General features: G+C 44.7%; 1 protein-coding gene across 1 annotated transcript in view; it reads left to right on the top strand.

The window, feature by feature from the left end:
• Positions 1 to 14,307, top strand: part of TNS2 (tensin 2) — a 186,186-nt gene that overhangs the window by 136,598 nt on the left and 35,281 nt on the right. The window contains exons 16-18 of the mRNA XM_069758793.1: positions 5,392 to 5,457; positions 7,157 to 7,273; positions 10,321 to 11,727. Of these exons, the coding sequence (XP_069614894.1) occupies positions 5,392 to 5,457; positions 7,157 to 7,273; positions 10,321 to 11,727 (1,590 nt within the window). The remainder of the gene's footprint in view (positions 1 to 5,391; positions 5,458 to 7,156; positions 7,274 to 10,320; positions 11,728 to 14,307) is intronic.

Genomic DNA, 14,307 nt, shown 5'->3' with positions numbered 1-14,307 from the left:
AGAGTGTTCAAGGGGAGGCCACGGAGCAGGAGGTTGCAGTAGTCAAGTTTGGAGATGATGAGGGCATGGACTAGGGGTTTTGCAGATTCTTTGATAAGGAATGTACGGATCCGTGAAATATTTTTGAGTTGAAGGCGGCAGGAAGTGGAAAGGGCTTGGATATGTGGTTTGAAGGAGAGATCAGTGTCAAGGATTACCCTGAGATTGTAGGACTGGGGAGAGTGGGCAGCCGTTTACTGTAATGGATAGGTTCATTGGGCGGTCGCGTGAGATGGGGAAAGATGATGAATTCTGTTTTGTCCATCTTAAGTTTTAGAAATCTAGCAGGGAAGAAGGATGAACTAGCGGACAGACATTGAGGGATTCTGGTTAGTAGGGTGATTATATCTGGTCCAGAGATGTAGATCTGTGTGTCATCAGTATAGAGGTAATACTGAAAGCCGTGAGATTCTATGAGCTGTCCCAGGCCAAAGGTGTAAATCGAGAAGAGCAGGGGACCTAGGACTGAACCTTGCGGGACTCCAACAGATAGGGGGCGAGGTGAAGAAGTGGTATGTGAGTGGGAGACGCTGAATGTCCGGTCTGTTAGGTATGATGAGATCAAGGATAGGGTCAAGTCTGTGATGCATATCTCCGCTGCCTCCAGGCTTCTTTCCTCAGGAGTCACCGCACACAATGCATGGGACACAAGGTTCTTTATAAGAGTCAAACTTTTACTAAACAGTCCAAGTTCATCAGGTGGGTACAACTGGGATAGTGCACAGCAATTCACAGTTTCATCCTTCTTAAAATAACTCCTCTTCAGCCCAGTCACCAGGGCTGCCATCAGGAATTTCAGGGCCCCATACTGACAAAATTTTCAGGCCCTCTTGAGACTCCACCCAGGCTCCACCTCAGCCTCGCCTCCACCCCATGAACCATCCACAGTTCCACCGCCCACTCTTGGAAAAACTCCACTTCTGCACCATGTCCTCATCAATCACACATTAACAGTTTCCATCGAACACCATGTCACATACATAGCCAGCAGCTTTTGTTTTGGCCAAAGGACTCTTTTAGCTGTGCCCTACTTTAACCTATCAAACATTTCTTAAAATACACAATACTCTTTTTAGGTATATTTTTATTTATTTTTCTTTAAGGGTATGAGTCATATTAATTTTTTTAAATGAAAAATAATACCACAAAGGACAAATACGGCCACACCATGACCAGACCACATATTACCACCACATAGTGTCTGAATAATACAACGTACAAGGGAGAAACAGTGATCACCAGTGACATTATACACAAGAGCTCTGCATATAGTATACAGTTTATACAGTGGTCAACAGTGACATTATATACAGGAGCTCTGTATATAGTGTCAGTGTACGGGTAATACAGTGATCACCAGTGACATTATACACAGGAGCTCTGTCTCAGTGTACAGTGTCTCCTGTGTCAGTGTACAGGTAATACAGTGATCACCGGTGAAATTATACACAGGAGCTCCATATATAGTGTACAGGTTATACAGTGGTCAACAATGACATTATACACAGGAGCTCTGTATATAGTGTCAGTGTACAAGTAATACAGTGATCGCCACTGACATTATACACAGGAGCTCCGTATATTGTGTCAGTGTTCAGGTAATACAGTGATCACCAATGACAATATACACAGGAGCTCTGTATATAGTGTCAGTGTAAAGGTAATACAGTGATCACTGGTGACATTGTACACAGGAACTCTGTATATAGTGCCAGTCTACAGGTAATACAGTGAGCATCAGTGCCATTATACACAGGAGCTCTGTGTATAGTGTCAGTGTACAGGTAATACAGTGATCCCCGGTGACATTATACGCAGAAGTTATGTGTATAGTATACAGTGTATAGTGTAAGTGTGCAGGTAACACACTGACTGAGTTGCAACGGCTCTACTGTAATTGAAGTTCTTCAACCAGCGCAGACTGCCGTCACGTCTTCCAGCAAAGACTCGCCTCTGTGGAAAATAACACTTACCTAGAGCACATTCCCCAATTTTTCCCCAACTTGTTCACTACGACAGATGAAGAAAAAAAGTGACAGTGTCGCCCTGCACTGAAACCAGTAACCCCAAAATTAAAATATATCACTGTATATAAATTATATATATATATAAAATATCCCTTAATTAGCGACTCCTGTATTAATGTCCCACATCCTGCTCCCATATGCACTCCATTTTGGACCCCACATGTCTTATTCCTGCCACCTTGTGTCACATTCCTGGTACGATTTGTATCCAGCCATACCCATGTATTCTCCTATCCTGGCCTCATGTCTCTCAATTCTGCCCCCCCCCCCCCCCCTCGTGTCTTTCCATTCTGCCCCCCCCCCCCTATGTCTCTCCATTCTGCCCACCATTTCTCTCCATTCTGCCAAATGTCATCTTCATTCTGCCCCCATGTTGTGTCCATATTGCCCCATATGATCTCCTGCCCTGGCAGTGACATCATATGCCGGTAACGTAGAGGTGGGGCACAGTCCTACTTGTCTCTAGATCATCCTGAACTACCCCAAGCCCACTGATTCTATCAGGTCCCTGTACATCTTCCCCTGCGTTCCAGAGGACACAATTTGTCTGACAGTCCCTATGAGAGACATTAGGCTCCGGGCGTGAGACAGGAGCGACTGCTTGGGATCCCAGTAATGCCTCATAATGCCTGGAACAAGGGACACATGCTGCCCCTAACAGCCCACAACCCCTCGTGAACTTGATCTCACTTTACACTTCACTGGCTGACACTGAACTCCCTCTAACTATGAAGTGACCCCCTTCTTGTCAGCACTAGTGTCCCCCACTGGGCTAATCCTAACCGTTTCCTATCTACATTCTAACCTGTTCTATATCCTATGCTATATTCTATGCTGTCTTATCCTTATGTTATATTCACATTATGCATTAACACTTTATATACTTTACATCACGATAATACACTACATTATACATGTTACTGTCACATATAAAGCCGCACAAATATATTCACACAGTGCGTCTGTTGGCTTCAGGTGCAGGAACGGTATAAAACAGTCCACATCCCTACATATCATCATGTAGAGAATTATGTACTTGGTTGTCCTTGGGTTACTTATTTTCAGGGCTATATACAGGTATATAAAAATAGCAATAGCTATAGCTAGCTATACGCTAGTTGGTTAGCGTATATATTTTTCTTTTTATAAATATACAAGTAGATAGTACAAGATAGTGACCAACCAATATAAATTATGGACCCAATATGGACAAATCGTCAATTGAACCAAACAAGCACAGAGAACTTATAACGATCACAAAAGTCCAAAAAATTATGAATAAAAAATGTATACTTTATTAACCAATAATGCAAAAGGTATATAAAAATGTAGTAATAATCTACCTCCTTTATCTCTAAGGGCAGGTGAAGACGAGCGTATAATTAATCATCTGAGAAAATCAGCTCAATTATACTAATCGCATGCTGATCAGTGTGATCTCTACCCGAGGAAAAAATTGGAAAATTGTGCACGGCCCCATATAATAACACTAGCTATTGAACCCGTTCTACGCCCGGGTGGCGAGCATTTATATTGGTATATGGTTTCCATCCTGTCATGTGCTGCTCCATCCTGCGTCCCCATCCTGTCATGTGCTGCACCCATCCTGCGTCCCCATCCTGTCATGTGCTGCACCCATCCTGCGTCCCCATCCTGTCATGTGCTGCTCCATCCTGCGTCCCCATCCTGTCATGTTCTGCACCCATCCTGCGTCCCAATCCTGTCATGTGCTGCACCCATCCTGCGTCCCCATCCTGTCATGTGCTGCACCCATCCTGCGCCCCCATCCTGTCATGTGCTGCACCCATCCTGCGTCCCCATCCTGGTATGTGCTGCACCCATCCTGCGTCCCCATCCTGCGTCCCCATCCTGTCATGTGCTGCACCCATCCTGCGTCCCCATCCTGTCATGTGCTGCACCCATCCTGCGTCCCCATCCTGTTATGTGCTGCACCCATCCTGCGTCCCCATCCTGTCATGTGCTGCACCCATCCTGCGCCCCCATCCTGTCATGTGCTGCACCCATCCTGCGTCCCCATCCTGGTATGTGCTGCACCCATCCTGCGTCCCCATCCTGCGTCCCCATCCTGTCATGTGCTGCACCCATCCTGCGTCCCCATCCTGGTATGTGCTGCACCCATCCTGCGTCCCCATCCTGCGTCCCCATCCTGTCATGTGCTGCACCCATCCTGCGTCCCCATCCTGTCATGTGCTGCACCCATCCTGCGTCCCCATCCTGTCATGTGCTGCACCCATCCTGCGCCCCCATCCTGTCATGTGCTGCACCCGTCCTGCGTCCCCATCCTGGTATGTGCTGCACCAATCCTGCGTCCCCATCCTGTCATGTGCTGCACCCATCCTGCGTCCCCATCCTGGTATGTGCTGCACCCATCCTGCGTCCCCATCCTGTCATGTGTTGCACCCATCCGGGGGCCTGAGCAGGCGGGGACACCGGCGCGCTGTGGGGGTCAGGTGCCGGTATCGCCGCCAGCTCAGGCCCCCCAGCACTTACTATATTCACCTGTCCTGCGTTCCACCGCTGGGCGCCACCATCTTCCCGGTCTCCTGGCTGTGACTGTTCAGTCAGAGGGCGGCGCTGGCGCGCATTAAGCGCGTCATCGCGCCCTCTGAACTGAAGGTCACAGGCCGAAGACCGGGAAGATGGCGGCGCTCAGCGGTGGAACGCAGGACAGGTGAATATGGCCGATACTCACCCTCCTGGCGGTCCCTGCTTCTCTGTTGGAGATCGCGGTGTGCGTTCAGTGTGAACGCATACCGCGATCTCCCGGGAGCGTCACTCTGTGAGGCCCAGACTGCGCTGGCGCTAGCGCCTGCGCAGTCTATAAAGGCTTCGGACAGAGTGACGCTCCCAGCGTTATATTATAGATTGATCTGAGTGCCATCTAATGTTTTGTTGGATCGCACTCGGATGTGTATATCTGCCCTTAGATGAATTTCTGACACTTACCTTGTCCTTTCTGGTCTCATCATACTGAAAGGGTGTAGGGGGTCACTGCTGTGATCAATGATTGGTTAAGAAGACATTTATGGCCAATTTTATTGTGTTGAGGAAGTGTCAAGAATATTAAAGTCTGCCTGAACTCTTAACTTGAAGATTAATCTGTGACTACATCACTATAATACTCTCCCACACTTATCTGGATGGGAAAACTGAGATATGGGGTGTTCTTTGTTTGTCCCATTGATTGCCTGATAGCCGTACTCTGATCTTCTCCATGGTGTAACATAACATCACGGAGTTCACTGCCATGTATTGCTCTTTCCCATATTATTAATAATACGGTAATTGTGATTTCTTCTCCAAGATGACAGATTTCCAGACGATGCAGCTGTGGAATTTATATTTTCTTCTGGACAAGACAAAGTTAATGGTAAGGACACTTCTGAGTCATAGGGGCCAATCCATTAAGATGTTTTTGACAGAATTCTACCATTAAAAAAAGATATTGAAACATTTCAAAATATTTGTGCACCTGGAAGTTACGCAATAATTTAGCAATTTTTTTTCGGTAATTTTTACACAAGTCCCAACCAGGTCCACCAAAGCTAGGATGGGCCGTGATGAAGCCCACCTGGCAAATTCATCATAATTTATGCCACTTAGGTGGTGTAAATGACACCAAACATGTACACCAGCCCAGTTCCCGGCTGGAGTAACATTTCTGGCGGACAGGATCAGCATTCATAATATTCATTAAAAGATTCTCTCTTCATTAAGGGCTCATTCAGCCATCAGTGATTTTTCTCACACGCAAAAAAAGAGTCTGAGCGTCATCAGTGTTTTTAATCAAAGTTTAATCAGCGTGTCAGTTTTCTCCGATGAGTTTCATCAGCTTTTTTTTCAGGTGAAAAAATGACCTGATGGAGGTTTCTCCAGCTTTTCATATCACATAGAGGCCATCCAGCGCTGTCCAATGTTTTAACAGACTCATAGACTTGCATTGGCAAGTTTTGATCCGACACTCAGACCTCGGTGTTTTTTTGCAGACCACTCGGTCCAAAGAAAGAATCATACAAATGAACTATAAACTATCTGTAAAAAACACTGATGGCACTTGTGCAAGAAAAACTGACTTTTGAGGAGAAAAAGTGACTTCATGAATAGCCCAAAGGCTGGTACACAGAAACTCCAGTCATAATAAATTGCTCTATTTGTAGGTTGTAGATTTGTCTTACGGTACCTTTACACATAACGATTTTGTGACGTAGCAACGATATCGTTAACGAAATCGTTATGCGTGACAGCGACCAACGATCAGGCCCCTGCTGGGAGATCGTTGGTCGCTGGGAATGATCAGGACCTTTTTTTGGTCGCTGATCACCCGCTGTCATCGCTGAATCGGCGTGTGTGTAAAAGTTAAAAAAAAAAAAAAACAGCACATACTCACATTCCGATGTCTGTCACGTCCCCCGGCGTCAGCTTCCCTGCACTGACTGTGAGCACCGGCTGTAAAGCAGAGCAAAGCAGTGACGTCACCACTGTGCTCTGCTTTACGGCCGGCCGGCGCTGACACAGTCAGTGCGGGAAGCTGACGCCGGGGGACGTGACAGACATCGGAATGTGAGTATGTACTGTTTTTTTTTTTTTTTTTTTACTTTTACAATGGTAACCAGGGTAAATATCGGGTTACTAAGCGCGGCCCTGCGCTTAGTAACCCGATATTTACCCTGGTTACCCGGGGACTTCGGCATCGTTGAAGACAGTTTCAATGATGCCGAAGTCGTTCCCCTGATCGTTGGTCGCTGGAGACAGCTGTCTGTGTGATAGCTCCCCAGCGACCACACATCGACTTACCAACGATCACGGCCAGGTCGTATCGCTGGTCGTGATCGTTGGTAAGTCGTTTAGTGTAACGGTACCTTTAGTTCTAAACATATCCAAGAGTGTTAGCCAGATTCTTCCTGTATAGACGACATCATCATGTACAATTATCCAGTGGAAGTCCCCGATATTTTTACATAATCAACTCATTTTTTCTCCTAAATACATCTGTCTGCCACTGGCACATCATCCTTCTAAACTTACTGCCATCTTATTTCCATTTTGTCTCTCCATCTTCCACATTAAAGGGCGAGAGGTTTTCCGGAAAGACCCCAGCGTTTCAGTGGATTACGACATCACTGATCCCCTTGTCCGATATGACTCTTATGAAAACCTCAATGTTAACCACGAGGACAGTCTGGAGGGTGAGTGCACTGAATGTCACATATAACAGCTGGGCCAAATATGTGCTTAATGTAAAGGGCAGAGGTCTCCTTATTCCAAGCCACTTGTAGATATAAGTGGATTAGTCACTTCCTCAGTAATAATTTGCGCAGACAACATTCCCAGAGGCTGCTTTACATTATAGCTCTGGTTAATATTAGTGACGTAAGATGCTGTGGCTTTAATGAAATTTCAGGGGTTTAAGCTTTTTATGTATGTGACATGTCAATGAGTCACTAAGACAGGACACACAGGGAAGATTAATAAGATTTACTGAGAGTGCAGAGGGAAAACAGGACAACAAAGTGAATGTTGAGGCGTAGCTTGAAGGGGAGAATGTGCATGGTCTGCAATTTCTGAATCCTTATACAGTTGTGATCAAAATTATTCACCCCCCATAGCAAATTAGTAGTGATGAGCTGATCGATCTGTAGAGGATCGAGTTTTAGTCAAATTTCCTGAATTTCCCTGTTTTATGCAAATTCGAACATTTTGAGATACGATTTGTGGTTCAAAAAGAAAAACTTGGCCAGCACCATTTCCCTCACTGCTGAAGCATCAGAGAGCTGGCTAAGGTCATCTTCCATTGCTGCGTGGGCTTCCCCATAAAGATATTGGATCAGCAACCACGTTTGCAGAAATGTTCTCTTCAGGTCCCATTCACATCATGTTTTGACCAATATATTTAGTGGGAAAGCTCCCAATATACATGATGTAGGGTTGCACTTGTCTATTGGGTTCTGTTGCCAGATAAAAAAGCCAAACGCGTGACCTTTGATCCTCTGTCTACCTCTGTCTAGCCAGAAGACATTAGTATACAACAAAATACTCAGTTTCATCCAGTGCTGTTTAGTTAAAAAAATCTATACTTTTTTTTTAAAAAACATAGAAGTGTATTGGTGATGGATGCCATAATACAGCTTTTGCACAATAGAGTGCAACCTTTTTTGTATATTTATGTATGGAGGTAGCTGCTCCTGGTATGCACCTATTCACACTAGCTTGGATGTGCGAGTCTTTTTTTGCCATAATACATCAGTCACTGGAATCCATTAAATGGATGAGCTTTTAAAGAGCATTAAATGCCGTATCTGTTAAATGGAAAACTTCACACATTGGTTAAATTAAAGCTATGACTGATACCTTTTTTAACTCAAATAGATTTTTATTAAGAATACAATTGCAATTTACATGTTATATTCTTGTTTTCAGTACAAATTTTCCCACATACCAAAACCCCATTATTCCCAACTTATACCGCCCCCTCCCAACAAGACAGCCCTTTTCTTTTCAAATCCCGACCATCAATGATACTGAATAAATATCATCCCATTTAGAACCACGCACCTCCTATTTTGTTCTCACCAACTCAAGTCCTTATCACACCCATCCCCTATGTCAAACCTATCCCATTTCGAGCCACGAAGACCACAATTTATCAAACATTTCTATTTTCCCTCTTTTCTTATAAATCCCTTTTTCCAATATCAGACCCTGCTTCACATATTGGAGGAATACTCTTCTTGTAGGCGGTTCGTCCTTAATCCAATTTCGTGCTATTACCTTTCGGGCCATATACAACAATCTGGCAGTTGCTATCTTTAGGGTGTTATCCACTCCAATCTCATCCACATATCCCAGCAAGCACACCCTCGGATCTCTTGGCACCGTGCATCTATACGCTTCTTCCACCTGACTCAAGACCACCAGCCAAAAAGCAGCCAATCTCGGACACGTCCACATCATATGAAATATGCCAGCATCTGCAGACTTACACCTCGGGCACTCCGAATCATCACGCAGTCCCGCCCTATACAATACTTCCGGAGATTTGTAGACTCTGTGTATTACATAAAGCTGTGACAGCCTATACGGTTCGCTCAGTGACAGTCTCAGGACCCACTCCAGTACTGATTCCCAAGTTTCATTCTCCATAGGCCCAGATCCCTCTCCCACTTTGCTCTCGCATTTATCGGGAATCCCAAAAGGTACGTACGCAGCAAGTCTTTATAAAGAGTGGAGATAACCCCCCTAGTAGTCTCTTCGCCACACACATGCTCCAATACTATATCTCTTTGGATTCTAATGCCTCCATCCCTAATCTGAGCCCCATATGCGTGTCTCATCCGCAAATACTGATATTCCCCCGCGGGCCCGAGATCAAACTCCGCCTGCAATTGGGCAAAGGATTTCAACTCCCCCTGCTCCATGATTTGATACACGTATTGAATTCCCTTGGCCTGCCACTCTGGTAGTATCCTCAGTGCCACAAACTCCAGTAAATTATTATTATGCCGTGGTGGGGAGAACCTGGACAGACCCGAAACTCCACGAATTTGCTTCAATCTACCCCACAGCTTACATATCAACAGTATAGTTGGATATAACTTCCCCAGAGCCCCCAGGGATCCATCCTCCAGACACTGTATTACTGGCCTTCTGTTCGTCACCTTTTCCATCAATTGCTGTACCACACTGGACGACCCCTCACGCACCCAGCCCTTCAAATGCTGACTCTGGGCTGCAAGAAAATAGACTTCGTGGTTGGGCAAAGCCAATCCTCCATCTTCCTTGGGTCGCTGAAGCGTCTCCAGCCTGATACGAGGATAACGTCTCCCCCATACCAGATTCCTGAACAGAGAACTAATTTGCCTAAATTTCCCTCGCGGTATCCAAACTGGCACATTATGAAGAACGTATAGTATTTTCGGCATCAAAATTATTTTAATGAGATTCACCCTGCCCACCACAGATAAATGCAGCTTAAGCCAAGCGTCCACTTTTGCCTTAAGAACTCCCAAAACCGGAGTCATATTCCTATGTATGTAGTCCGTAACAGGCATAGAGATCCATATCCCCAAATATTTAAATATACTCACCTCCTTAAGTTGCCCATCTTTCAGCAGAGCTATGAGTGATACCTAACAGTGATGTCCTTCACCCTCTGACTATTTATTATCTTTTATCATCATACGCCAGTTTCTTTCTTTTTTTTATTACATTTCTTTAATTTTTTTTTGTTCCATAGATCTAAGTCACACTCGTGGGCCATTGGATGGCAGCTTGTATGCCCGTGTGAAGAAAAAAAGCACTCCATTGACATCTACAAATGGAAGCCCCGAACAGCATGGACGACTGCTGTCTGTTAGTAGTGACTCTGGACACTCTTCAGCCCCGACTGAGAGGTTGGAAGAAAGTCCACAGAAGTCTTTGCCAACAGCAGCGGAGCGAGAAGACCTAGCAAAACTTTTAGGTGGTTTTGGAGTTAATGTAAAGAATGAAAGAGAACCACATTACTCACAATTGGTAAAATGTGAGGATGTGGTAACCCAAAATGGACATCAAAGGCAAAATATTGAGGAAAGACCAAGAAATGTACATCATCAAATGCACCAAGATGGTGTAAACCAAAACATTCAGGCAAAAGTGAATGGAGATTCGAGGTTTCAGTACTCACCTCAGTGGTCTGGAGTATCCGATGAAGGACCATCTCAAAACTTGCCCTTAACTCCACCATCCTGGGATGAACAGAGAGAATCGCCTTGTGAAGCAATCATTTTGGAAGATGAAGTAGCACAGTTTGGCAGCCTCGCTGTCTATCCAGGAAGGAGAGCTGTATTGTCCAGGCACTGTTCCTGCAGAGTAGGTTATGCTGGTCCCAATATTGAAGGACCTCCTAGCAGATCTTACTTCAGACCAGAAGGAATTCTTGATCCTCGTGGTGCACCAGGAGCAGGTGCAATATTACAAGGATGTCACTATCCAGGCATGTATGGAGATCAAGAGAGAAGAAGACTGTATCGCTCTTTGTCTGAAGGACCCCAACATTACCCCAGCCAAACACAAAGCCCACCAAAGAGAGGAAGTTTAAGAGAAAATCGACAATATATGTGTCAGCCTATTTCTCATGAACCTGTTTTGCCTCCAATGTGTCCATGTTCTCATTGTCAAAATTCAGCTTGCTATCCGGTGCCTGGATTGTGGACTATGGAAGGAGGCAAGATGTCATCAATGCAACCTTTCCATCGAGGAGAGTTTCCGTTACACCTATCCCAGCCTTATGGGCAAAGTGTACAGCTCAACCATGATATTCCACCTGCTTATCAGGTCCCCCCTGTTAAGATGCAGTATGGATTCACAGTTCCACATGGTGAAGACTCACTACACTTTAGTAATTTTGCTGACACAGGATATGGACATGCCTACCCACATTTATTACACCCCTCCTATCTCCAAGCTCATTGCCCACCCAATGGTTATGTTCCTCATCCTTTTCCTGGTTGTATGTCCTCCTGTAATCAGACCGGTGGACAATCTCCTCCAAGCTCTGTTTCTCCCATTGTACCATCAAGTTGTACTCCCCAAAGAATAAGTGGGGACACCATGTCTGCAGGGAGCCCTGGTGAACTAACACCCCCACAGCAACATCAGCAAGGTGAGGCGTGAGATGTATAACAGCTCTTTTCAAGGTCAGAAGTCACTATCAAAATATTTGGTTCATGCATAAAGGGTGGGTTAGTAGTTAATTGGCATATTATTCTTTATTGCTGATAGAAAACTTCATGAATGAATATAAGTGGTATTTCATTTTTCAAAATGTGAGTTACTGAGGATACTGTCTTTTATGTATGTTAGGGCAAAGGTAATGAACAAGAACAAGAGTCATGCTAAGGCACAGCGTCAGTAGGTCATTTATTATCAGTAAAAATTGACTTGATTCTTATTTCCAGTGGAAATCAGGAAGTTTATAAAAAATTATAACGAATCTAAATTGTTCGGGCATTTCAAAAACCATGTGGAGTAGGCTGTGAGGATCAGGTGGCTGTACTGTAGCTGACTATGGCCAGTGGTCCTGTATTTCCAAAACACTTTAAAAGTTTTGAGCAGTGGCATATGGTGAAAAGCCTCTCAACTACTATGTAGCCCAAGAGCAAGGGAGGACCTGGTGCTGAGCTCTTTTGCCCCCTGCCTGGCATCTGCCTACTTCTCCTGTCATCTGCCGAATTTGTTTGGCGAAAGTCGGAGGAACTTGTATTGAGCAGACATATGTGCTAAACTTGCCATACCCGGTGACTACCAACTATTGTACGGATCAGACACAAGGTGGTAACTGCCAAGGTGAACTGCTACTATGGAATATAAGTGGTTAGATGAGGGGTGCTCTCTTTCACCCCCATGTCACTCAATTGTGGGAACTTTATGGTTGGTTAATGTCTGCCGGGGCCCCAGTTTGGACCTTCACTCCATTGCCATGTATGCCCGTGTTTTGGGCAGTTGATAATGAAGGTAGTGCAGCAGAACACAGTGTCCATAGCATACAAAGCTGAGAATACTGTATCGGTGGGTGCAGGATCATGCTGGTGCGGCACAGCAAAACAGGGCGGTAGCAGAGAAAATTATCAACACTTCCGTCCAATGAATAAAAAATTCAAAAACTGACACTCCTACATTGATTTTTTTTGTTATTTTATGAATTTACAATAAAGGGATTTTTTTTATAGGATGGAAGTGCCCATAATTTCCTCTACTACCGCCCTGTATGTAAATTACCATATTTTTCGGACTATAAGACCCACCGGACTATAAGGCGCACCCAGGTTTTAGAGGTGGAAAATAGGGAAAAAAAAATAATTGAAGCTAATAAATGTGGTAAAATATTTAATAACATAAATGACATACTATTATATGTGGTGTTATTATATATAATAGTATGTTATTATGTTGGAAGCTGTGGGACCAGTGTGGTGTCTGTAAAGCACTATATGAAGATGCTGGAGGGTGAGTATAAGAATGGGGGCACAGGGCTTATATTTAAAGCACCACTCCAGCACTGCAATATAACACTGGAGTGCTGCTTTAAAGTCCCATGGGAGAACTATAACTCCCAGCATGTCCTGCAGATCCTATGACATGCTGGGAGTTATAGTTCACCAAAGGAGTGGCAGAGTGCTTTATTGTGTTTTGTAAAGACTAACCTCTTAAATGTGGCAGCCAGCCACACTGTGGTGAGGTTAAAGCTGGAGCGTCCCATGACTGTACACAGAGCAGTCCCTCGTTTCCTTTCCACAGCACAGGTTATGAGGAAGCTGCAGATTCTAGTGGAGACTGGAGAGCCTGAAGGACCTGTGATGATGTCAAGAAGAGGGAGGGCTCTGAGCTGCCATGTGATGCTCCAGCCCGCCCACTCCTGACATAATCACAGGTCCTCCTGCACAGAACTCAGCATCCAGCCCAGGCATGGCAGGAAGGTATGCAGCCATCTTCTCTCTCCCTTGGCCCCTGCTGCTGCCTCCTCTCCCCCAGACACACAGACCTGCCCAGCTGCTGCAGGAATCAGCGCTGGAGAAGCCATGTGTGTCCCTGCTTAAGCATTTGCTGCTCAGGCTCACTGCTCAGCTGATAGGTGGGTGGGGAGCCGCTAATGAATATTCACTGCACTTAACCCCTTCATGACCCAGCCTATTTTGACCTTAAAGACCTTGCCGTTTTTTGCAATTCTGACCAGTGTCCCTTTATGAGGTAATAACTCAGGAACGCTTCAACGGATCCTAGCGGTTCTGAGATTGTTTTTTCGTGACATATTGGGCTTCATGTTAGTGGTAAATTTAGGTCAATAAATTCTGCGTTTATTTGTGATAAAAACGGAAATTTGGCGAAAATTTTGAAAATTTCGCAATTTTCACAATTTGAATTTTTATTCTGTTAAACCAGAGAGTTATGTGACACAAAATAGTTAATAAATAACATTTCCCACATGTATACTTTACATCAGCACAATTTTGGAAACAAAATTTTTTTTCTGCTAGGAAGTTATAAGGGTTAAAATTTGACCAGCGATTTCTCATTTTTACAACGAAATTTACAAAACCATTTTTTTTAGGGACCACCTCACATTTGAAGTCAGTTTGAGGGGTCTATATGGCTGAAAATACCCAAAAGTGACACCATTCTAAAAACTGCACCCCTCAAGGTACTCAAAACCACATTCAAGAAGTTTATTAACCCTTCAGGTGCT

Source organism: Ranitomeya imitator, chromosome 3 (genome assembly GCF_032444005.1).
Source record: "Ranitomeya imitator isolate aRanImi1 chromosome 3, aRanImi1.pri, whole genome shotgun sequence".
Taxonomy (NCBI): domain Eukaryota; kingdom Metazoa; phylum Chordata; class Amphibia; order Anura; family Dendrobatidae; genus Ranitomeya; species Ranitomeya imitator.
This window is presented reverse-complemented; position numbering and strand designations above follow the sequence as displayed.